The sequence below is a fragment of the Carcharodon carcharias genome, chromosome 10 (assembly GCF_017639515.1).
Source record: "Carcharodon carcharias isolate sCarCar2 chromosome 10, sCarCar2.pri, whole genome shotgun sequence".
Taxonomy (NCBI): Eukaryota; Metazoa; Chordata; class Chondrichthyes; order Lamniformes; family Lamnidae; genus Carcharodon; species Carcharodon carcharias.
This window is the reverse complement of record NC_054476.1, coordinates 67,355,126-67,381,243: the sequence shown is the minus strand read 5'-3', so window position 1 is coordinate 67,381,243 and position 26,118 is coordinate 67,355,126. Positions and strand designations below refer to the sequence as shown.

Sequence of the window (26,118 nt, the reverse complement as noted above, 5' to 3'; positions counted from 1 at the left end):
GTTAGAGATGGCTCACACATTGATTCTGCATTGTGTAATAATCCTCTGCACAAAAATTAATAGAGTGATGCTAACTTTTGCCCACTGTTCTAAAATTGTCCCTGGAGTAACACATATTAACACACTAACCCTGCATCAACAATGGTGAGGTCCAGGGCCCAGGAGAGGGGGAAACAGAGGGTGTCAAACACAGGGACCCGGGGTGCCCGGCCTCCATGTTTTAGACAGAGTACTCATCAGCCTTCAGATGAGTTGCAGACCTGAAGCACTGGCTTTTAAAAAGAAAAATCGGAACTGTAAGCCGGATTATCTTTCAGGTCAGCTTCACTGACAGTTGCTGTGCTGCTGCTTCTGACTTTTGGGTAACTTTGTGGCTCTGATTTGTTTTGAAAAGCTGGCCAGAAAACTACAAAGCTGCTCAAAGGTCGGAAGCAGCAGTGCAGCAACTGAGTGTTCTTGGTTGAAAAATGATAAGTGAAATCTATGATTATTTTTGAACCAATTGGATACTGGGGGGGGAGGAGGTTGGGCTGGGGGGAGGTTGGGGATGTGGGGTGGGGTGGTTGAAGGGGTTGTGACTTTTAAGGTTCAGTACCACAAAATTAAATACTGTACGCTTCTCAAAATTATCTTCCAAAGTTAAACCAGCTTATATATAGCAATCTAAATTTTCATTATGCCCTAAGCTAGGTTCAATTCTGATGACATGTTGTGTTGATGTATCAAAGGGCTTGAGAATCTTGGGCCTCATCAAATTAAATGTAAGAAACTAAAAACTGTGAGTGATGCAAAACAGGGTTTTGACTCACTATCACTTGTTTTATTACTCTTGCAAAGTCTGGGAATGAAATCCCTATTTGTCACTAAGAGAAAGAGGAAGGCTTTACAAACCTCTACTCCATCCTAGGTTCACCCCATCCTGCACCTTCCTGTTTAAAATCTAGCAGAAGGTGGCCACCATGTGGGACTAACATTTCTATCGGGGGGAGGATTCCCGTTCATCTATTGTAACGTTGGCAAAAGAAATCCTTTGAAATCCCAGAGAAACAGCATAAAGCTGTTTACCATAAAAGCTTTTACCATAAAAGGCCTTAATAGAAACCCAACCCCATGACTCAAGTACTTCTAGAAATGATTTCTTTCAAGATATTGCTGTCACACTCTTTTTTGCTGTTGGAGTTTCTTATTTATTAATAACCATTTTCCACTTAATTTGAACCCTCTCTCTCACTTCAAACAACAATTAGAATTTAAAAAATACTATTTTCACATTTATTTCATCCAAATGCAATGAACCACCATGTGGAACCTGTGGACAGGCTATAAATTCACAGTTTGTATGACAGTTTCTGACAGAAAAGGAAACAATCCCATTCTTGAGTTAAAGCTGTACGGAACTCTTATACATGTATCATTCTTCTTTGAAAAAAATCAGATCAACAGTTCAATGTACATTATTCCTGAGCTGCTGGTACATGCCTAATTGACAAATCCTGGGGATCATGTCATTAGCGAAAAAGGCCCAGGTGCTATTTATGGTATATTGTGGGTTGGTGGCAGAGAAGTCATAATGGCAAGGTTGTATTAGCTACAGAGTTGAATTGTTTTGTAAAAGTAGTGATTTCTTTGTAGCCACTTTTCTAACATCAGTTGATTACTTGATGATTACTTATTCTTACAGAATCAGCATTGGGCCTCCAGTTTCACCATTGCTACAGTCACACTGCCTACTGCAATCAGGTGTAATGAAAGAAACACAAAACCTACATTTATGCAGCACCTTTCACGATGTCCCAAATCACTCTACAGCAAATTAAATGGTTTTGCGTTGCGGTCACTGGCATCATGGGGGCAATGTTATCAAATGGTGAGCAGGCTTAGGGGTCGAATAACCTACACATGCTCCTAATATGTATGTTTGTATGTCATTCTGGATAGATACAATGAGTTGGGCTACATGGTCTTTTTCATCCATAATTATCTTGCAAACAGAGGATGAAATCATGGCTGGAATTCTGTTTATTTTGTTGCGAATGGAAGTTTACTGTGAACAGGCTTTGTGGGTGAAATTGCCAAGACAGGAGTGCAGAATGGGCTCATACTGAACAAGTAACCTGTTTTACACAGCACATGGCCCTCAAGAGACTTTTCCATTGATTTCAATCTTATCCTTTTGACTACTTACCTGTTATCCCTCTATATTTTGGTGCTTTTATATGAGTTTTTTGAGGAATGAAATATTGTGATAAAGTTGTGTTGCATAGTAGATATTGAAAATATACTGTGGTGAGAAGCAGCAGAATCTTCAGACTTGCTAATCAAGAAAATACAGATACAATTGTGAACCAGTCTTCATCTTCTAGCCACTTAAAAGCTGTGTCGCACAGGGACATGTATGTTTGTATTCAAAACAAAAACAGAATTACCTGGATAAATTCAGCAGGTCTGGCAGCATCGGCGGAGAAGAAGAGTTGACATTTCGAGTCCTCATGACCCTTCAACAGAACTGAGTGAATCTAAGGAGAGGGGTGAAATATAAGCTGGTTTAAGGTAAGGTGGGGGGGGGTGTTGGGTGGGGGGAGAGAAGTGTGTGGGGTGGGGTGTGGTTGTAGGGACAAGCAAGCTGTGATAGGAGCAGATAATCAAAAGATGCCACAGACAAAAGAACACAGAGGCGTTGAAGGTGGTGATATTATCTAAACGAATGTGCTAATTAAGAATGGATGGTAGGGCACTCAAGGTACAGCTCTAGTGGGGGTGGGGTGGAAAGGCTAGCAGGGCATAAAGATTTAAAAATAAAGGAAATAGGTGGGAAAAGAAAAATCTATATAAATTATTGGAAAAAACAAAAGGAAGGGGGAAGAAACAGAAAGGGGGTGGGGATGGAGGAGAGAATTCAAGATCTAAAGTTGTTCAATTAAATAATCAGTCCGGAAGGCGGTAAAGTGCCTAGTTGGAAGATGAGGTGCTATTCCTTCAGTTTGCTCTGGGCTTGACTGGAACAATGCAGCAAGCCAAGGACAGACATGTGTGCAAGAGAGCAGGGTGCAGTGTTAAAATGGCAAGCGACAGGGAGGTTTGGGTCATTCTTGTGGACAGACCACAGGTGTTCTGCAAAGCGGTCACCCAGTTTACATTTGGTCTCTCCAATGTAGAGGAGACCGCATTGGGAGCAACAAATGCAGTAGACTAAGTTGGGGGAAATGCAAGTGAAATGCTGCTTCACTTGAAAGGAGTGTTTGGGCCCTTGGACGGTGAGGAGAGAGGAAATGAAGGGGCAGGTGTTGCATCTTTTGCGTGGGCATGGGGATGTGCCATAGGTGGGGGTTGAGGAGTAGGGGGTGATGGAGGAGTGGACCAGGGTGTCCCGGAGGGAATGATCCCTATGTGATGCCGCCAGGGTGGGTGAAGGGAAGATGTGTTTGGTGGTAGCATTATGCTGGAGTTGGCGGAAATGGCGGAGGATGATCCTTTGAATGCGGAGGCTGGTGGGGTGATAAGTGAGGACAAGGGGGACCCTATCATGTTTCTGGGAGGGAGAAGGCGTGAGGGAGGATGCGCGGGAGATGGGCCGGACACAGTTGAGTGCCCTGTCAATAACCGTGGGTGGAAATCCTCAGTTAAGGAGGAAGGAGGACATGTCAGAGGAACTGTTTTTGAAGGTAGCATCATCAGAACAGATGCGACGGAGGCGAAAGAACTTAAAGAATAGGATGGAGTCCTTACAGGAAGCTGGGTGTGAGGAGCTGTAGTCGAGGTAGCTGTGGGAGTCGGTAGGCTTGTCATGGATATTGGTGGACAGTCTATCACCAGAGATTGAGACAGAGAGGCAAGGAAGAGAAGGGAAGTGTCAGAGATGGACCATGTGAAAATGATGGAGGGGTGGAGATTGGAAGCAAAATTAATAATTTTTTCCAAGTCCCAGTGAGAGCATGAAGCAGCACCGAAGTAATCATCGATGTACCAGAGAAAGAATTGTGGAAGGGGGCTTGAGTAGAACTGGAGCAAGGAATGTTCTACATACCCCATAAAGAGACAGGCATAGCTGGGGCCCATGCGGGTACCCATAGCCACACCTTTTATTTGGAGGAAGTGAGAGGAGTTGAAGGAGAAATTGTTCAGTGTGAGAACAAGTTCAGCCAGACGGAGGAGAGTAGTGGTGGATGGTGATTGTTCAGGCCTCTGTTCGAGGAAGAAGCTAAGGGCACTCAGACCATCCTAGTGGGGGATGGAGGTGTAGAGGGATTGGACGTCCATGGTGAAGAGGAAGCGGTTGGGGTCAGGGAACTGGAAATTGTTGATGTGACGTAAGGTGTCAGAGGAATCACGGATGTAGGTGGGAAGGGACTGGACAAGGGAGAGAGAAGGGAGTCAAGATAATGAGAAATGAGTTCCGTGGGGCAGAAGCAAGCTGACACGATCGGTCTACCGGGACAGTTCTGTTTGAGGATTTTGGGTAGGAGGTAGAAGCGGGCCGTCCGAGGTTGGGCGACTATCAGATTGGAAGCTGTGGGAAGAAGATCTCCAGAGGAGATGAGGTCAGTGACAGTCCTGGAAACAATGGCTTGATGTTCAGTGGTGGGTCATGGTCTAGGGAGAGGTAGGAGGAAGTGTCTGTGAGTTGACGCTCAGCCTCCGTGAGGTAGAGGTCAGTGCACCAGACAACAACAGCACCACCCTTGTCAGCAGGTTTGATGACAATGTCAAGGTTGGACCTGAGAGAACGGAGTGCAGAGCAGTAAGTTCAGAGAGAGAGAGATTAGAATGGGTGAAAGGAGCAGAGAAATTGAGACGACTAATGTCGCGCCGACAGTTCTCAATGAAAAGATCAAGAGAAGGTAAGAATCCAGAGGGAAGGGTCCAGGTGGAGGAAGAATATTGGAGGTGGGTAAAAGGATCTGTTGAATGGGGAGAGGACTCCTGCCCAAAGAAGTGAGCACGGAGACGTAGACGGCGGAAGAAGAGTTCAGCATCATGCCGAGCCCGAAATCCATTGAGATGAGGGCGTAAGGGTATGAAACTAAGTCCTTTGCTGAGCACTGAACATTCAGTGTCGGAGACGGAAAGGTCAGGGGGTATAGCGAATACACGGCTGGGGCTGGGATTGAAAGATGGGGTGGGGACAGAGGGACAGGCAGGGGTGGAGGGTCCTAGATGGGTGTTGGTGTCAATGAGTTGTTGGAGCTTGCGTTCCTTAGCACTTGAAAGAAAGAGAAAAAGTTTCTTGTTGAGGCATCGGATGAGACGAAGAATAAAATGAAACTGGGGGCACGCGCAGTGTTGAAAAAGGGTGCGGCGGTGCTGCTGGAGGGAGAGGTTGAGTGTGTTCATATGACGGCGCATGGCACCTTTCACAGCCATATCTCCTTTCTCAGTGACTGTCTCCGTCTCCGACTTACCCCACGTGGATTTCAACTGAAGTTCCATCCCTCATGTTTCGAACCCACCCAAGATTACTGGTATCTCCGGGACATAAAACGTTTCTCGGACTGCTTTTCCTGTCACATTCTGAGATCCACACTCAGTGCCATGTGCCGCCATATGAACACATTCGACCTCTCCCCCCAGCAGCACCGCGGTACCCTTTTTCAACGCTGCACGTGCCCCCAGTTTCATTTTATTCTTCGTCTCATCCAATGTCTCAACGAGAAACTTTTTCTCTTTCTCTCAAGTGCTAAGGAACGCAAGCTCCAACAACTCAATGACACCAATTCCCATCTATGACCCTCCACCCCTGCCTGTCCCTCCATCCCCACCCCACCTTCCAATCCCAGCCCCGGCCGTGTATTCACTATACCACCTGACCTTCCACTCTCCGACGCTGAATGTTCAGTGCTCAGCAAAGGACTTAGTTTCATACCCTTATATCCTCATCTCAATGAATTTCGGGCTCGGCACGATGCTGAACTCTTTTTCCGCCGTCTACGTCTCCGTGCTCACTTCTTTGGGCAGGAGTCCTCTCCCCGTTCAACAGATCCTTTTACCCACCTCCAATATTCTCTCTCCACCTGGACCCTTCCCTCTGGATTCTTACGTTCTCTTGATCTTTTCATTGAGAACTGACGGCGTGACATTAGTCGTCTCAATTTCTCTGCTCCTCTCACCCATTCTAATCTGTCTCTCTCTGAACTTACTGCACTCCATTCTCTCAGGCCCAACCTTGACATTGTCATCAAACCTGCTGACAAGGGTGGTGCTGTTGTTGTCTGGTGCAATGACCTCTACCTCGCGGAGGCTGAGCGTCAACTCACAGACACTTCCTCCTACCTCTCCCTGGACCATGACCACACCACTGAACATCAAGCCATTGTTTCCAGGACTGTCACTGACCTCATCGCCTCTGGAGATCTTCCTCCCACAGCTTCCAACCTGATAGTCGCCCAACCTCGGACGGCCCGCTTCTACCTCCTACCCAAAATCCACAAACAGAACTGTCCCGGTAGACCAATCATGTCAGCTTTCTCCTGCCCCACGGAACGCATTTCTCGTTATCTTGACTCCCTTCTCTCTCCCCTTGTCCAGTCCCTTCCCACCTACATCCGTGATTCCTCTGACACCTTACGTCACATCAACAATTTCCAGTTCCCTGACCCCAACCACTTCCTCTTCATTATGGACGTCCAATCCCTCTGCACCTCCATCCCCCACTAGGATGGTCTGAGTGCCCTTAGCTTCTTCCTCGAACAGAGGCCTGAACAATCCCCATCCACCACTACTCTCCTCCGTCTGGCTGAACTTGTTCTCACACTGAACAATTTCTCCTTCAACTCCTCTCACTTCCTCCAAATAAAAGGTGTGGCTATGGGTACCCGCATGGGCCCCAGCTATGCCTGTCTCTTTATGGGGTATGTGGAACATTCCTTGTTCCAGTCCTACTCCGGTCCCCTTCCACAACTCTTTCTCCGGTACATCGATAATTACTTCGGTGCTGCTTCATGCTCTCGTCAGGACTTGGAAAAAATTATTAATTTTGCTTCCAATCTCTACCCCTCCATCATTTTCACATGGTCCACCTCTGACACTTCCCTTCCCTTCCTTGACAACTCTGTCTCAATCTCTGGTGATAGATTGTCCACCAATATCCATTACAAGCCTACCGACTCCCACAGCTACCTCAACTACAGCTCCTCACACCCCGCTTCCTGTAAGGACTCCAACCCATTTTCTCAGTTCCTTAGCCTCCGTCGCATCTGTTCTGATGATGCTACCTTCAAAAATAGTTCCCCTGACATGCCTTCCTTCTTCCTTAACCGAGGTTTTCCACCCACGGTCGTTGACAGGGCACTCAACTGTGTCTGGCCCATCTCCCGCCCATCTGCCCTCACGCCTTCTCCTCCCTCCCAGAAACATGATAGGGTCCCCCTTGTCCTCACTTATCACACCACCAGCCTCTGCATTCAAAGGATCATCCTCCGCCATTTCCGCCAACTCCAACATGATGCCACCACTAAACACATCTTCCCTTCACCCCCCCCGGCGGCATTACATAGGGATCGTTCCCTCCAGGACACCCAGGTACACTCCTCCATCACCCACTACTCCTCAACCCCCACCTATGGCACCTCCCCATGCCCACGCAAAAGATGCAACACCTGCCCCTTCACTTTCTCTCTCCTCACCGTCCAAGGGCCCAAATACTCCTTTCAAGTGAAGCAGCATTTCACTTGCATTTCCCCCAACTTAGTCTACTGCATTTGTTGCTCCCAATGCGGTCTCCTCTACATTGGAGAGACCAAATGTAAACTGGGTGACCGCTTTGCAGAACACCTGTGGTCTGTCCACAAGAATGACCCAAACCTCCCTGTCGCTTGCCATTTTAACACTGCACCCTGCTCTCTTGCACACATGTCTGTCCTTGGCTTGCTGCATTGTTCCAGTCAAGCCCAGCGCAAACTGGAGGAATAGCACCTCATCTTCCAACTAGGCACTTTACCGCCTTCCGGACTGATTATTTAATTGAACAACTTTAGATCTTGAATTCTCTCCTCCATCCCCACCCCCTTTCTGTTTCTTCCCCCTTCCTTTTGTTTTTTTCCAATAATTTATATGGATTTTTCTTTTCCCGCCTATTTCCATTATTTTTACATCTTTATGCCCTGCTAGCCTTTCCACCCCACCCCCACTAGAGCTGTACCTTGAGTGCCCTACCATCCATTCTTAATTAGCACATTCGTTTAGATAATATCACCACCTTCAACGCCTCTGTGTTCTTTTGTTCTTTTATCTGTGACATCTTTTGTTTATCTGATCCTATCACTGCTTGCTTGTCCCTACAACCACCCCCCCCCCACTTCTCTCCCCCCACCCAACACCCCCCCACCCGCAACCTTAAACCAGCTTATATTTCACTCCTCTCCTTAGATTCACTCAGTTCTGTTGAAGGATCATGAGGACTCGAAATGTCAACTCTTTTCTTCTCCGCCGATGCTGCCAGACCTGCTGAATTTTTCCAGGTAATTCTGTTTTTGTTTTGGATTTCCAGCATCTGCAGTTTTTTGTTTTTATCTCTATGTTTGTATTCACCCATTTAAGACAGAGATGAAGAAAATTTTTGTCTCTGAGGGCTGTGAGCTTTGGGAACTATCTTCCTCAAAAGGTGGTGGAAGCAGAGTCTTTGAATATCTTAAGGAGGAGGTATATAGACTCTTGATAAGCAAGAGGGTAAAGGTTACCAGGGGTTGGTAGGAATATCTGATCAGCCATGATCTTATTGAATGGCAGAGCAGGCTCAAGGGGTCAAGTAGCCTACTCCTGCTCCTAATTCCTATGTTCACATGAGACACCAGAAAGTTCCAACGCTTCTCACTGACAATGAAGACCTATGTTGTTCAATCATTCCACTTAGTTGGTAAGGAACCATCTTATTTTTCTACCCTACAAGATTATTGATACAATAGAATCCAACTGCACCCCTTGGATAAACTAATTATATTAAATAACATCATGCACCCAGGCAGAAGAAAGTCATCTAATTCTTCTATAGAACGGAAAAGATCTTGTGTCGTTTATTGGGGTTGCAGTCTTGAATCTTTCCCCCAAATATGAATTTACTGTCACTGTGTTGGTATGTGCAGAACATGTTAATGAGGGCTAAAACAGTCACTGAAGTCAATGTTTTTGTCTGCACAGTGTTATAAATAACTAATGAGATATTCTCCTGTCAAATAAACAATACTGCATGATGCTGTTAAAGTAAAATTTATACTCTCCGTACAAATTTTAATAGCTGCAGTGGGATCACCTATAGGGTGCACACAAACTAACACTGCATTATATCATTGCTGCTCTTAATATTAATTACTCATGCTGCATATATATTGGATGATATTTGTAACCAGATGCCAACAATGTGCATTATCATTTTACTAGGACCTTTCTGTGATACTTTGGCGAATTGGTGAATCTTGAAAGGGGAAAAATATCATGCATGATTGAGGGGGAGGGTTAAGTGAAGGGGGAGGGTTAAGTGAGTGGGGAGGGTGTGTGGTTTGAGGGAATAAAGGGCTTGGAAACAGGAGAAGCCCCAGGGCCCATGATTTCTCTCCCTAGCCCTGTTGAGCACTCTTCATTCATATGGCTGTTAATAAAAAGTGAAGAAATTCAATAGGGCATTCAAGGGAAACCTCTTTATCCAAGACATGGTAAGAACTTGGAATGCATTGTGGTAGTATTAATAGTGGTAATGGCAAATGGCATAGGTGCATTTAAGAAGAAGCTAGATAAGCACAAGGGAAAAAGAAATATCAGCATATGCTGATAAGGTTAGATGAAGAGGGGTGGAAGGAAGCTTGTCTGGAGCATAAATGTCAGCATAGACCAGTTGGGCTGATTGGTCTATTTCTGCGCTGTAGACTTGATGGTAACTTGGTATAATTTGGGGCTCTCTCAGGTGGTCCCTGGTGGATGCTGATCGACAGCATGACACTAGCCATAATGCAGCAAATATTACTGATCAGTATTGACAAGGATGGCTGCGATCGGAAGTGGAAAATGGCATGCTGTTGCATTAAGGATGTTCTCTAAAGTTGTTCAGGTGACACATTATTGGGACAATGTAGCAGGGACTTTATTCTGTGAATTGAACATGTGAGGGGCATGTCACTGATGTTGTGAATGCTTAATGAGCAGAATACAGGCAGTTTTCTGCTTGGACCTGGAAGAGTTTAATGGAATAGTTAAGAGTGGGTGAATTACCTGGTTGATTTACATACTCGGTTGTATATGTCACAATGGCAATAATGTACATTGAAAAAATTGAAAAAATGCACAATTTGACCATATCTATATATAATTTGCTAAGATGTACATTTTGGTAAAGTTTGACAACATGGAAGTATTAACTCTATAAATTATGCTGTTTTGTGTATTGCATATTGATACCATTTCTTCTTCACCTAATTTTTAGATAGCAAGGTCCCTCAACCTATGAGCGAGATCCATCAGTGACTACTTGTTGAATCCATACTTGCCCGGAACATTTGGGTATCCATATGGTTCTGAGATTGATTCCATGGGAAGGGGTTGGATGTTAGATGATGTTCCCAGTCATTCTGCCTTATTATCAGTAAGAATGAGGAATGATTTCGCCGGCAATTTATAAGGAGGGCATTTAGGGGAAAATTGAAGGAAATTTCCAGAAGCTCAGTTGAAATGTCTGGCAAAATGAAGTATTGCTTACCTTGACTCTTTTTTAAAATCTGTGCTAGAAGTAGCTGTATGGAGCTAATATTCAAGATTACACAAATATAATTGTTGGCTGCAGTTAGCAGCTCAGATCAAAGAATTGCTTGGAAGAAGTTTGTTTGTGGATGTTCATATGACTGAGGGGACATTGTTATTTACAATCTGAAACATGTTCCAGTGGATGATGCCACTGTCCCATAGGAGAACCATTCTGATACCTTGATATTTAAAGTATTCAATTCACGTGAATATGTAATTCACATGAATATCAATTCACATGGTATACATCGATGGATAGACGCCATCCTAAGGTTAGCAACCTTAACCGACAACTATTTCTATAACCTTTGAAGAGAAGGCAAAGCCGTTGATGGGCTAGAATCCTCTCTAACTGGCTGAGGGATTCTTATCACAGACTGCTATGAGCAGCTCTCAGATAAAGATAAGGAGAGGTCAAAGTGGGTGCAGTGCATCCCAAAAAGTTGTAAGACTTTCTGGTTTTCAAGTCCCATGCCAACCTAACAGCTGGAATCTGGCTAGCTTCAGGTTATATCAGGTAAATCTATGGCAGATGAAATATCTAGCCTAAATACATTGAGAGATAATTATATTTTAAGGGATTTGCAATGATTTTCTAAATGCTGCAAGCTATTGAAATTAAGACAGGCTTTTCTGAATCCAATAATCAAACAGATTTAATTTTCAAGGGTGCACCACAGTTACCAAATCATACACTAACCTGGACAATTAGGACAACAATCCAGTAGGGTGGGTTTCTCACATGTGACAGGAGGGCATTCAGGGGTGATGCACTTCACATTCCCTGACTGGCAGAAACACAAACAGTTGGTTATTATATATCCAGTCAAAAGTAATAAAACACTGTACAGGCTCAAATTAAGCACTTTGCTATGAGTAAATTCTTTATTCTTGGCATTTATTTGAGTTGTCTCAATGATATGTGGGCTGGCATGATATAGATTTGTAACTGAATTAGAAAATTTCAAGAAAATAACTTGCGTAACCTCAGTGCAGCAAAGATGAAAGAAATGGGAAATTGCAAGAAGATTTCTTTACCGTTTCTCCGGTTATGCCAGTTACAAAAGAGAGGGGGGCTGGGAGCAGACCGATTCTTTTCTGCTATTGCCCAGCGAATGATGAAAGGTTCAGGCACTGCGACCGAAGAGACCACAGAAACTTTTTTTTAAATAAAGGCATCCATATATATATATATACACAGAATGTTATTTGCCTCAGACCTGGGAGTATCCCAGCACTAAGGGAAATTAACTTTCCACTCACCCACAACTGTTACTTTGCAATTTGAGAAAACTAATTCCCAGAAAGTGTGTATTTTAAGAGAAAAGGAAGGGTTCCAAGACATAGGTTGTCAGATTCAGCAGGAAGAGAAAGAAGAAGAGGAGACAGAGATATGCAGAGGGAATTATTTGAATATTGTTGAAGAGAAAGAAAGTTTGCTGAATCTTTTGCCTTGCACTCATCAGGGCAAACACAAGAATGCCAAATTTCAAACAACCACAACAATTCATGCTACAGGAGAAAAGGGTGCTGACTGGTTGGCAAGTCGGCTCTGACAGGCTGAGGCGTTGAAATGGTTTTGATCATCTAAAATTGTCTTGATGAGTACAAAACAAAAAGCTTCAGCAACACGTCTCTTTTCAGCAATATTTAAGTTCTGAACTTAAGAGTTACATTGAAAAGTTGATGATCAAGGGACAGATACAATGATGGATTGGAGATGCAGGGGCAGACTATTTAATGGTCTGGATACTGAGGGAGAGGCTGGCTGAGATACAAAATGAAGCGTTGGTGATAGAGCAAAAAACACAATGAAAAGTATAGGTACAATGAAGGAAGAAAAATCAAGACAGATACCTGCTGAAATGTCATGCCTGTTCAATTTATTGTACAAAACCTCACAAGGTCCTTGGTACTATTCAAAGTACAACAGGGTGTTTTCCTGGCATGTTGACCTCAATCAACACCCAAAGATGTTGTGGAAGGTTACAGACCTGAAACATTAACCCTGTTGCTCTCTCCACAGATGCTACCAGACCTGTGGAGTTGTCCAGCAATCTTTGGTTCTATTTCAGATTTTTCAGCAGCCACAGTATTTTGCTTTTGCCAAAGATTGATTAACTAGTCATCCATTCATTAGTGTTTGGTGGGATCTTACAATTTTGCCACCATACCTGTCTACATACAGCAGTGATTAGTGTTCATTAAAAAGTCATTAACTGACTGCAAAATGATTTAAACTGTCAAAAGGATGTAAAAAGACATTATAGAAATGTTTTTTCCACTCTATTGCTCTCACTTAGGAGGCGACATATCCAACTTCTAAACCGAGAAACCTTGGGGGTCTTCTGCCACTGAATAGTGTTTTAACCTATCACTCAGTTTAATTAACACGAATGTGATAATCTTTTTTGGATACACTGCCATTACTGTTTTTCATTGGCAGCCTATTACAAACAGGATATCCTACTTACAATGCAGACACATAGCGTACAATTGTCACTGGAAGGAGAGAAAACATCTTCATGGTTCACAACCAGGCCTTCATAGAGACACTCTGAAACATTAAAAAAAACACACACATTCACTGGAATGGTAGAACCCTGATAAACACAAATAGTGTTAGATATTTCCATCTAAGTATCCTAATCCATCCTATATATGGTTATAAAAACAATATATCATAGCACTGCCCTGAGAAAAACTTGTCCACTCAAGGGTAAAAAAAGAGGTTCCAGTGAACCACGAATCACCAGGGTAACCTCTGAATAAGCTGCATCATCTGATGACCATCCTAATAGACCAAATTGTACAAGCTGAAACTACTCTTTTTTAAAAATTATTTCACAGGACGTGGGTGTTGCTGGCTAGGCCAGCATTTGCTGCCCATCCCTAACTGCCCTTGAGAAGGTGACAGTGAGCCGCCTTCTTAAACTGCTGCAGTCCATGTGGTGTAGATACACCCACAGTGCTGTTAGGGAGGATTTTGACCCAGCGACAGTGAAGGAACGGTGATATATTTCCAAGTCTTGGGTTGAGTGGCTTGGAGGGAAACCTCCAGGTGGTGGTGCTCCCATATATCTGCTGCCCTTGTCCTCCTAGGTGGTAGAGGTCATGGGTTTGGAGCATGTTGTCGAAGGAGCCTTAGTATCTTGCTGCAGAGCATCTTGTAGATGGTACGGACTGCTGCCACTATGCATCGGTGGTGGAGTGAGTGAGTGAATGTTTAAGGTGGTGAATGGGATGGTGTCAAGCTTCTTGAGTGTTTTTGGAGCTGCACCCATCTAGGCAAGTGGAAAGTATTCTATCACACTCCTGACTTCTGCATTGTAGATGGTGGACAGGCTTTGGGGAATCAGGAGGCGAGTTACTCGCCGCAGGATTCCTAGCCTCTGAACTGTTCTTGTAGCCACAGTATTTATATGGCTAGTCCAGTTCAGTTTCTGGTCAATGGTAACCCCCAGGATGTTGATAGTGGGGGATTCAGTGATGGTAATGCCATTGAATGTCAAGGAGAGTTGGTTAGATTCCCTCTTGCTGTCGATGGTTATTGCCTGGTACTTAAGTAGCACAAATGTTACTTACCACTTGTCAGCCGAAGTCTCAATATTGTTCATGTCTTGCTTATAAGCTCAAAGACTGCTTCAATATCCGAGGAGTCGCGAATTGTGCTGAACATTGTGCAATCATCAATGAACATCCCCACTTCTGACTTTATGATGGAGGGAATGTCGCTGATGAAGCAGCTGAAGATGGTTGGCCTAGAACACTAACCTGAGGAACTCCTGCAGTGATGTCCCAGGACTGAGATAATTGACCTTCAGCAACAATGACCTTTCGTGCTAGGTATTTCCAACCCATGGAGAGTTTTCCCCCTGACTCCCATTGACTCCAGTATTGCTACAATTGGTCAAATACTGCCTTGGTATCAAGGACAGTCATTCTCACCTCTTCTCTTGAGTTCAGCTCTTTTGTCCATATTTGTAGCAAGGCTGTAATGAGGTCAGGAGCTGGGTGGCCCTGGCAGAACCCAAACTGAGCATTAGTGAGGTTATTGTTATTGTCAATTATTAGATTTATTTATTTTTGATTAATTAGTTCAGACAAGCCAAATAACAAGGAAAGCCAAATAATAGGGAAAGATATTGATTTGAACAACATTAAAAAAAATAAAATTGGCATCAGTACATAAACTACCCCTTTGAACATAGAGTCAGCAGGTAGACTTGCTAGGTATGATGTTGCACTTGGATAATGGAAATCTCATTTCATCCACAGAGTTCAGATTTTCCATTAGGGCTAAAGACATAGCAATAATTCCTCCATATCTGTCTGGTTATGGGTCTACTGTTGTTAGATGTGTCAGTCACCTATTATTAAAGACACAACTGTACGAGTTATTCCATAAACTGTGAACGAGCAGGTGCCTACACATCAGCCTGGTTTCTCTACTTCTGTGCGTGACAAACCACAACTTTCGTCCCATTCACTGTAACATACAAGTTTCACACAACCTGACCTGGCCCTGTGGATAATGTATCTTTCCTCAGGCTTCATTTTGAAATTTCATGAAGAAGCAAAGTTTCTGTTTGAATTCCACTATCAACCCACTGTGGCTGCGGCAAGCACGATTGAAAGGATTCGAGGCAGCAACTCACCCAACCTACTGCAGCAACACTTCCCTCTCCTGTCACCTCTAAAACTGAGATTAGTAACAGAAGTAATGCTGTGGGAACACCTCTCCTTCAAGATCCCCATCAAGTTACACTACACATTAATCTGACTTGGACATTAAGCACCATTTCTTCTTGAACACTCGTCAGAATCCTGGAATTTTCTATCCAGCACATTGTGGGAGCACCATCACCACAAGGGCTAAAGCTGATCAAGGAGAAGAGGCACCACCACCATGAACAAAGCAACACAGGTTAGGCAGTGAGCATCAGCCTTTCCCACATCCCAAGAATATGACATTAAATCGGCCAGAATCTGGCATGAATTTCACCATCTTCCTTTGAAACACAAAAAAAATTCATGTTTGTGTGTTAAGAGGGTTCTGCTGCAGTTAACATTAAGGCACCTTATAACAGTATAAAGGAATGTTTTATTTGATACCCATATCTAATCCTGGAATATTTGATCAGACTCACATTTTGTCTAGTCTGTGTTATAACTGCCCTGGGATTTTTTGATACTGAAACTGGTACCTAAAATGGAAGGGTTTCCATTCCAGCAATACTTAGCATAAAAATTCATAAACAAAATGAAATGTACTGGATTACCAGAATACTTCTGACTCTGGTATAAGGTGATCTGCTCTTTGTAAATATTGAATACATTGGTTGAATCTTTTCAATCCAGGGAGATTTCCCTAGAATACAATTAATACTCACTATCACACGTTCCACAGCATTGTCCTTCCTCATGAACCTGATGGCTACAAGAAGTTTTGCAGACTATAGGTTGGCAAAACACCTCCCCTTCCTGAAAGATCAAGAGCATGGGGTCAATGTCAGATCATGAAGCAAAAATCCAAATCCTTTGCTTTTATTTCATTATAATGATCAGAATTAACATAACACAATCCATACAGTATTTAAAATGTTAGGAATAAACACTTGGTCATGAGCAGATCAAATTGCAGGATGTGGTGATTAAGTTGAGCATATTTGACAGTAGCAGTGTTGCCCCATTTGAATCAGACTTGATTTTCCTTGAGTCTAGTGGTAGGTTCCCCATGGCCCATGTCCATATTCCCTTCCTCCACTACATATAACTGCCTTTGTTACCTGCTCCAGTCATTCCCTCAGACAACGGGCAGAGCATGCTGTCTGAAATGTTGAGGCTTAAGGAACTCTTTTAAGGTAACAACTGCTCTTTTCAGAGCAAATTTTACGTGGTGTAACTGTAAAATCATCTCTCCAATGTATGTCATTCTTTTTTGTAATGACCAAATTTGGACATGGTAGTTCAGGTTTTTCTGCCCCTATATATAGCCTTAAACTCTTTTACAGAAAATGGATTCCTTTGTACATATTGCTCAATTTTGTATTTAACAGATTATTACAATACACAGTGGATTAAGGTACCTTTCTGATTTTATTTCAGCAAGCACTTGACTATGCTTCTCAATGATGATATCAGATCAACAACAGACTAAACCACATTCAACAGATCACCTTCTGACGCTTACAGAAGTTAACACAGACCATGAAAGAAAAATGTGCTGATTCATGTGTCATAAGTTAGGTTGAGAAGTGTGAATGGAGGCTGATATTCTATAGATTTAGAGATATTCAGGATTTAGTTATCTTTAACCTGTAGCACTAATCCTTACCTGACAGGAGCAGGTCAAACAGGGCTGGGACAGTGAAACCCACGAACTGTTATGAGATTGGATGCTCCCATTGTAAAGGCAGGCTAGGAAGACAAAGCAAAAAGATTCAATCCAGTACATTAAAAAATATGGAGCAGGTAAAGTCCATTCATCTGCACATCGTGGACAATTTATCCAACAATGAATTCAACTCATTATGTTTAATTACCCGAGAAAGATAACTAACCACAGTTAAGACTATCAAGAGAACATCTCCAATAATGGGGAAGGAATGCAAATGGTGAAGGAATATTGGAAACACTTAGCAGTTCAGGCAACATCTGTGAAGAATTGGAGATAACATTCCAAGTCACTGCTCTTTCAGCAGAACCCAGTTCTGATGTTGAGACTGCATTAGGGTAGGTGCTATACAAAATAGAAAGAGGTGGCAGGATACTGTGTACTAGATTCTGTATAACATAACCCTTGCATCAGGCATCTGCAAATTTGTAGATGAAAAGCAATGAGCTAACGTAGCAGGAGGATGATGGTAAACCAACAGTTACCAACATGGATTCACCAAGCTCTGAACAGTTTTTTTCCCCTTGAGGCCAATCTTTAAGTTCTCCGGACACCTCTTTCTCAGGACTTTGTAGAGGACGCTGATGCAGTCTGATGAATGATCAGCGACTTGGAATGTCATCTTCGTTTCTTCACAGATGTTGCCTGAACTGACTAATTGTTTCCATTCATTAGCCCAGAATGTTAACCCTCACAGTCCCTTCTTTCAATATATCGTCAATGGATAAATGTTGAATTTCCTGTCCCATTTCAGGTTAATTACTTATATATTGTTTAACTGTGATAAAGAACGCATTTGCAGAAAGTTTTAAAATGTTTAATAGTTGAACGAATCAATAGTACCTTGCTGGCCATCAGTCTTCAATCACTTTTGTGAATGATTAGTTAGTCTTCAATCTTCATCAGGTATTGTTTTAAATTTTCTTTTTATGATCCTGTTGACCAATAAGAGGCCTTCCCCACAACATCTGCCACCCCTCTGGATGGTCCCCCTCCCTCCTGCAGCCTCTGCACACAGGACACACACACCTTGCTCCCCTCACCACCACCTCTCTCTCCTATCAGGGCCTCCACTCCTGGTCCTGTCAAGCAACCCCAGCTTACCTGTCATCTAGCTCCTGGCTCTTCTTTGCTGGGACTTGATGCAGTTCTCCAAATATGTCTTCCATTTGTACTGCATTCACAGCTGGTTACTGATAAACTCAGGTTAAAAAGCACTGAAGCAAACTCAGCTAATACCTTTGAGATACATCAGAGTTTCCTTATTTTACTTATGTATATATGACAGTCTGCATATATGGCAAAATACATTTATTTCCACTACAAAGGGCAGAATTTTACAGTCACCTGCAGGCAGGTTCGCAGGTAGGGGGGCCCATAAAATTCCATGGGTGCCTTTCAGGTTGCCTGCCTACCCACCCCTGACCTGGCTGCAATTTAATTGGTGGCAGACGAGGCCACTTAAGGGCCACTTCATGCCAGGAAGCAATTTTTCAGTTGGTGGGAGGAGTTCGGCAATGGGTGGGAAGCCTGGCAGGAAAGCTTGCTTGGGTCTAAGGCCAGAAGTGGGGGGTGCCTCCTTCACAGGCTCTCTTCTCAAATTGGAAGCCTTCTCACACCACCACACCAGCCCCCACCCACCCTCCCGGTGCTCCCTGCCACGCCACATCCCCTGGACTGTGCACCCAGGCCCAACATCCCTCGAAGCCCTCAACCCCCAATTTACCTGTTATCTGGCTCCTGGCTCTTCTTCGTTGGGGCTTGATCCAATTCCAGCAGTGGCCATAGATCCTGGTGGCACTGCCAGGAATACAGAGCTGCCGGCCATTCTGGTTAGCCAGTAGCTCTCGGGGGTGGGACCTGCTTCCCAGATGGGGGAGGAAGTCTCATCCTGAGCCACTTAAGGCTCCTCTGAATCCTAAATGGCTGTGGCAGCCCATTGGTGCTGGGGGCTTCACAGCAAGTTTCTCGGAGGCAATGCAATAAACCTCAATACCCGTGAAATCCTGCCCATTATTATTTATCACCTTGACACTTTCCTCCCAGTCTGACACCTCTTGGTGGAAATCGCCCAGAGTTTTACAGTTTTTCACATACCTGATGTTGTATTCACACCAGGACAAAGGCCTCCCGAGCTTGCTTTTACTGTTGAGTATTATTGAGTCAGGTACTCTCCTATGGTCCTTAGACCTTGCTCCACAGATTCTGCTTTATGGCCAGTGCACTCTCTCTCCATTTCTCAAAAAATGGTGTGCTCTATAATTGGATGGGCCCACAAAATGCTCCTTAGACCAATTATCTAATCAGCACTTAAATTGTGGATTAACTAGTTCAGCAGCATTCATGTTGATTGGCTACTTCAAGCTAATGTACTGTCTGTACATGAAGAATAATTTCAACCCTTGGGAGCTCAATTCAATCAGTTTAAGTTCAGCTGTACCAAATTTTCTATCAAACTGGGCTGGATTGAAGCCCAGCTCTGTGAGGTGAACAGAGCTGCCCACTGTCTCTCTAATAATAACACAAAACACAAAGCATTCAGATGTTTGGCACAGAATCCTGCACAAAACGGAGCAAAGGAGTGGCAAATAGAGCCATTTTCCGAACAGTTATTGAGTTCCTCTATCCATTTACATATAGCATTAGATTATTTACAGAGTGTAACCAAATAGAAAAACTTTAATGATATCAGATTCCTAACCTCACTCTGTGCATGGCACAGACCAATAAGCATTTGAACATCACTCCTTCCAAAAAACAGCTTGAAAGATAAAATCCAGCTTTCACTCCATACTGTAAATGATGTATCGCATTAACTGTCCTGAGATCTGGCTGAGTTAAAGTCCACTGCCTATACTCTCATTAGGGTGACAGTTTTTCCATAAATTAAATTTCCCAACATTTAAACAATTAACAGAGCCATTGACAAAGCATTGGTTTTCCGGAATCTACAAAGGAGTGTGATTACCAAGTCCCCTTTGAGGTTAGGAGCCTTACTATCAAACCCCATTAAGAGCATTTTGGCTGACCTTTCTAAGGAGGTAGTCTCACTACGTGGACCCTTTCTTTAAAAGGGATGTCAGCATCAGGATCCCAAGTAAAGAGGGAGTTCTTACCATCATGACCATGACCAAGAGGCTGTTTCATTTTTAGGGCCCCTTTTAAAATTAAAGTGTCTGTATTATGATCCTTTTTTAAGAGTATCCTTATTCAGACTCCTTTTCCTGAAGGTGAGATCTCCTTCCTTAGATGGGTTGCTGAGGCTGACGCACCTTTTAAAAGGGGTCAGCTTGGTGACATCACTTCCTTAAAAAGATTTCCGATGGCTAAACTGCTCTTTTAATGGGGTTTTGATGGGAAGACTCCTTAAGTAAGACAAGGGAGGATAATCATCAGGATCTTTATTGAAGAGAGAATTGCTAAACCAGGAGCCTGTTTTAAAAAGAAAAACTTGCCACATAGCACATAGTGCTTTTTTATTTAAAAAAAATGTCCTTTAAAGGCATAGTCAATGGATCCAATGGAACTAGATAATAGAGGCTCTCGCAAACTCAACCTTACTGACGGGATAAAAGTGTCTTCTATTTTCTGGCTATAAAGTTTGATGTAGCTTTGGGCAGCATGAATTCTATTAGTAATAAGCAGAAACCCATCATTTGCTGACTGGCATGCAATTTTCATTCTCAGTCATTGTATGGCCAATGGGGCAAATGAACTAAGGTTCCACTGGTACAGATTGGGTTCTTCTGAGATTGAGCCTGGAGCATATTACTAGTCTTTCTTCTTTCAAACCTTGACTAAAACTATATGCATTTTCTTTATTGCTTTTCACTTTTGTTTTTCTCCATTACCCACTAATTTTCTTCCCTCCACTCCTGAATAAACAAATTGACAGTTTCATTGGCATAGTGACTCTTCATAATTAAGCGAGAATAGGGCTCAAGTGTCAACAGGTTGTTGTAAAATGTAGAATCCATTGAAAGAAGAATTGTAGTTTATGGTTGAGTCCTTGAAGTAGTCTATCCAACCATGATGACATATGCTTAAACTTTACTAAAACACTGACCACCATGCTTTGAGACATTGGGAGTCAGGTTGATGGGAAACAGTTTGTTTTCCTCAAACTTGTTGAGCTGCACAATGTTTTTGTTATGTAGTTTTCTCATATGTAAGCCAGTGTTATCAGAGAAGGACAAAGAAGAGTTATTAAAAAGGCTATTTAAACAGACTTGAAGGTCTGGAAAACCAGATGTGTGTCAGTCAGTGTCCTCGAGACTTGATAAGTACAACTAATCACTAGGCAACAAACAAAGGACTCAGGCTTCACATCTGGAAAATTGCCAAGTCAGTCGACCTGAACCGAGTTCAGCTGAAGAACATCAAAAGGTGAGGATCCATCAACATAATACATGCTGATGGAACTTTAACTGTACAAAAGACAGTAAATTTTGAGTTTCAGAGCTGCAGTCAACAAAGAGAGGGAGAGATGATTTAGTCAACAACTTAAGACTATAATCAACTCCAAACTGGCCATTTTCGTGGATTTGAAGGTCTCAGTTCCTTGTAACTCAACGACCAGAATTTAATGGAGCCCATCAAAGCTGGCATGCTGGCAGGGTTTGAGGGGGGAGGAGGCAGGGGCCAGGGGGGTGCAAGGGGATATAGGAGTGCCCACTTCTGATTCCCAGCATTGGGAAAACTGTTCAAATTTAGCGGGGTGGGGGGATGATAAGGGGGTCCGGGGGTGTGGGAGAGCCCAATACAGGAATCCTGCCTTTTGGAGGCAGCATGACAAATAGGCTCATTAATGAGCTACTTGAAGCCAATTATCCTTGAGCTCACTGGAATTTAATGGTGGCTCAGATTTTTCAGGTCTCCTATAGTTCCTGAAGGTCACCCAGCGAACACTGTGGAGTTGCTGGTGGCCTCTTAGCGGGGGTCCCTCATCAACAGGCACATGGTGCCCAGTCAATGTACTGGCACTGGGAAAGCAGGCACCGCTGAAAGCCAGCCCCACCCTTGCATCTGACCCCTTGAACCGCTCCTTGCCAGCAGCCTTCTTCCTATGGCCCCCATCTCATCCCATTCACCTGGCTCCAGGGATCCAGTGATGATCCCTGGTGAAGGCCTTGGAGCACTATCAGCAGCAGCCACTGCTTCCTACGGCACTGCCAGCAATGGAGAGCTGCCAGCCTCTGATTGGCTGGCAGCTCTTCAAGGCGGAATTTCTTCCCTCTGGGTGGCTGGATCATGTGGGAGGGCCAATTCTGGCTAGCTAAGTGCCTGATTGCACTTAAAAAGTGTTGGACCTCCTAGACAGAAAGCAAAAGGGGGTTCCCACCTCTATCACTGGAACTAAATTCCACCCCATATTTATAAGATCATAAGAAATAGGAGCAGGAGTAGGTCATTTGGCCTATAGAGCCTGCTCTGCCATCCAATAAGATCATGGCTAAGACCAGGTTTGGTCTTACCTCCACTTTCCTGCCTGCTCCCCATATCCATCAACTGCCTTGTGGATCAAAAATCTGTCCAACTCAGCTTTGAATATATTCAATGACCCCGCTTCCAGTGCTCTCTGTGGAAGAGAATTCCAAAGACTAACAGCCCTCTGAGAGAATAAATTGCTCCTCATTTCTATCTTAAATGGGAGACCCCTTATTTTTAAACTATGCTCCCACAGAATCTTAAATGTTTCAATATGTTTCGTTGTTCTAAACTCCAATGAGTATAGGCCGAACTTGTTCAATCTTTCCTCATTTCTGTGTGTTTTATCACTTTGCTAACAATGCATCACATTGCAAAAAGAATAGCAAAGATTCTTATTGTTTAACTGAAGCTTTTGAGGCTGATCTAATTATTTCTATAATTCTTGGGTCAGAACGCTAAAACTTGTTAGGACAAAGGAAAGTCTTCCATTGTCAGGATGCAACATCACAGTATTACAGCATCTTTACAGTACAGGAGACAGCCATTCTGCCCATCGAGTCTGCACTGGCTCTCTAAAAGAGTGTTCCACCTAGTACCACTTCCCTGCCTTATCCTCCTAACCTTGTCTATGTGTGTGTATGTCTTAATTGAATTAAAGCCAGCTGGTCTAGAGGCCTAGAGGCTTTGATGTATAAGAAAGAAGTAGGTTTGAAATGCTAATTAGATAAACATGGGAAAGTTTAGAAACAAAGGTGTCAAGGGGGCAATTTGCATTTTTAAATAAACCATTCAAAAGAATGGGTGAAATATTATACCTAGCCAACGGAAGCCAGACAATATGTTCACTTTTTTCAAAAGCTTACTAATAAAATTGGTGCTATAAAAGGGGTTTTATTGTTAGAAGGGGTGAAGTTCAAAAGACCGAGTGATACAATGAGAATTTGCATTCAAAGAGGAAAATGTTTATAAAGGAAGAAAAGGCTGTTGGTAAAAGAGGAAAGATTCTAAGATCTAAAGCCTCCAGCCTGTAAGGCTTAAGCCACTGTCTGCAAGGACCCAGAGCTAAGGAACTCATTTTGAATTTGATTGACCAGGCTGCGCTTTTCCAGGGGTCTGTTTAAATCTACAGACAGAATTTTGCCCTTGCTTTGCAGGATTGGCGGGGGCAGGTGGGGGCGGTCAGGAAGGCAACCGCCGCCCGCGATCAACAGCGCACCATGATTTCAAGCTAGTGGGCCAATTAAGGCTCGCCCAGCAGTGAAATGTGAGCGGCAGCACTAAGTGCTGAGCAGTGCCTGTGCGGGCAGAGGAAGGAGGGCGAGCAGGCCCAGGACAAACTTTGCACATACACGCGAAAGAGCGCTGAATAATCTCCTTGAGGCACGGAGCTGCCTCAGGGAGATGAAAAATATATTCAAAAAATTATTAAACATCAGAAAATTTTAATAAAACATGTCCCCTCATGTGACTCTGTCACACATGAGCAGGGACATGTTTTTAATTTAAAATTAAAGTTTTTATTTCATTTGTATTTGCTTTTGGAAACCTTACCCCGCCCATGGATGAGGTTTCCAAAAAATGCAAAGGCAGCTTGGTCTTTTCGCCTGCCCGCCAACCATTAGATTGAACTTGCAGTAAAAAATTAAGGACCATTGATAATTTAATGGCCTTAATAGACCTTTTAATTGTTGGTGGACACGCTACCGGCTCCGGCGTATGCCAGCCGACTGAACTATCATGCGACTGCGTGTTAACATTGGCACTCTCAGCTGATGTCACCGCATGTCATTTCATGCTCAGTCGGGTCCGGCATGCGCCCACCCGCTGAACTAAAAATTCTGCCCTATGTGTTTACTGTTGCCTTAATGGAGATATAACTGAGAGTCGGGTTAATTAGGGGATCTTTGTAGTTATTATAGTAGTAATTTTGTAGACATATGTATGTAATTAAATCTTTCTTGTATTAATAAATGTTTAATTAAGCTTTATAAAAAAAACTCTCAAGACTCGGTGGTCTTATTAGTACTGAATTCAAAACCTGCATCTTGAAACATACAAATTGTAAAAATGGGTTATGACAGCTGTTTCAAGTTTCCCTCTGAGATTTGAGCAACTCAGCTTTTACCATCGGCTGTGTCATAATATGCACTTCAGTGGGAACAGTTTATCACTATTTACCTTGTCCATACCCTCAGGATCTTGAACACCTCTATCAAGTCTCCTCTCAGCCTTCTTTTTCCAAGGAAAGGAGTCCCACCCGCTCCAATCTATCCTCATAACTACAATTCCTCACCCCGGGAATCATTCTTGTGAACCTCCTCTGTTCTCTCTCCAATGCCTTTATATCCTTCCTCAGGTATGTTGCCCAGAACTGGACGCAGTACTCCAGACAAGGCCTAACTAGTGTCTTATACAAGTTCAACATGACCTCCTTACTCTTGTATTCAATGCTTCTATTAATAAAGCCTAAGATACTATATGCTTTATTAACTGCTCTCTCGACATGCCCTGCTACCTTCAATGACCTATGTATGTAAACACCAAGGTCCCTCTGTTCATGCACCTCCTTTAGAGTTTCTCTCTTTATTTTATACTATCTCACCATATTTTTCCTGCCAAAATGAATAACATCACGCTTCTCTGCATTGAACTTCATCTGCCACTTGTCTGCCCAACCCACCAACATGTCTATGTCTCTTTGAAGTTCAAGATTATCCCCATCACAGTTGACAGCATTTTCAATTTTCGTATCATCTGCAAATTTTGAAATCATGCCCTGCACATCACAGTCTAGGTCATTAATACATATCAGGAAGAGCAAGGGTCCCAATCCTGATGCCTGGGGAACTCAGCTGCAAACATTCCACCAATCCGAAAAACAGCCATTTATCACTACTCTCTGTTTCGTGTCAGTCAGCCAATTTCTTATCCAAGTGCCTACCTTCCCTTTTATTCCATGACCTAGAATTTTGCTCACAAGTCTGTTGTGTGGCACTGTTTCAAAGGGATAGACAGGTCTCTGTGTCTCTGCCCAATATCCACACAGCATTATTATTTTCATTTTAATTTTTGCATAATCACCTTTTTCTCTTTTATCTCCATGGGATGTTGTAGTGTCCTTTTGTTAGGTCAATCAGTGAATATTACATTCTCCCTGGTGCATGATATAATTGTGGAATAACTGCTCTCAGCTGATCAATTCTGTGCCTAAATGCTAACAAATAATAAATTCCTATCTATCAGCTCAGCGGCAAATATGGAGTCCAATAAGTTCTCTGGCATTGTTGGTTCTGAATGAGACTGCCCTCTTCAGACAACAGCACATCTGTTATAAGCCACTTTTCACATTGTCTGTCTAATGCTTCCTTGGTTTTCCATGGCTTCTTGCTCCATGTACTTCTGCAGACTGAGTAATGAAAGATACTTTAGCTGTTTCAATTTTTTGCAAACTGGACAGTCCAAGTGCTTCCCTCAACCTACTCATCTCTGCTGTTAGTATATTCTCATATTCTCATCTAACACAAAAGAAGATGGCTGTAGTTGTTGGAAGTCAATCATCTCAGTCCAGG

At 43.2% G+C, this 26,118-nt stretch overlaps 1 protein-coding gene across 1 annotated transcript in view; it reads right to left on the bottom strand.

Annotated features, from left to right (window-relative positions):
• The window catches only part of LOC121282842 (kielin/chordin-like protein), a 118,352-nt gene that overhangs the window by 58,249 nt on the left and 33,985 nt on the right, over window positions 1–26,118 (bottom strand). The window contains exons 5-8 of the mRNA XM_041196655.1: window positions 17,060–17,142; window positions 16,116–16,206; window positions 13,197–13,279; window positions 11,423–11,510 (exon numbers count right to left, since the gene is read on the bottom strand). Coding sequence (XP_041052589.1) covers window positions 11,423–11,510; window positions 13,197–13,279; window positions 16,116–16,206; window positions 17,060–17,142 — 345 coding nt within the window. The remainder of the gene's footprint in view (window positions 1–11,422; window positions 11,511–13,196; window positions 13,280–16,115; window positions 16,207–17,059; window positions 17,143–26,118) is intronic.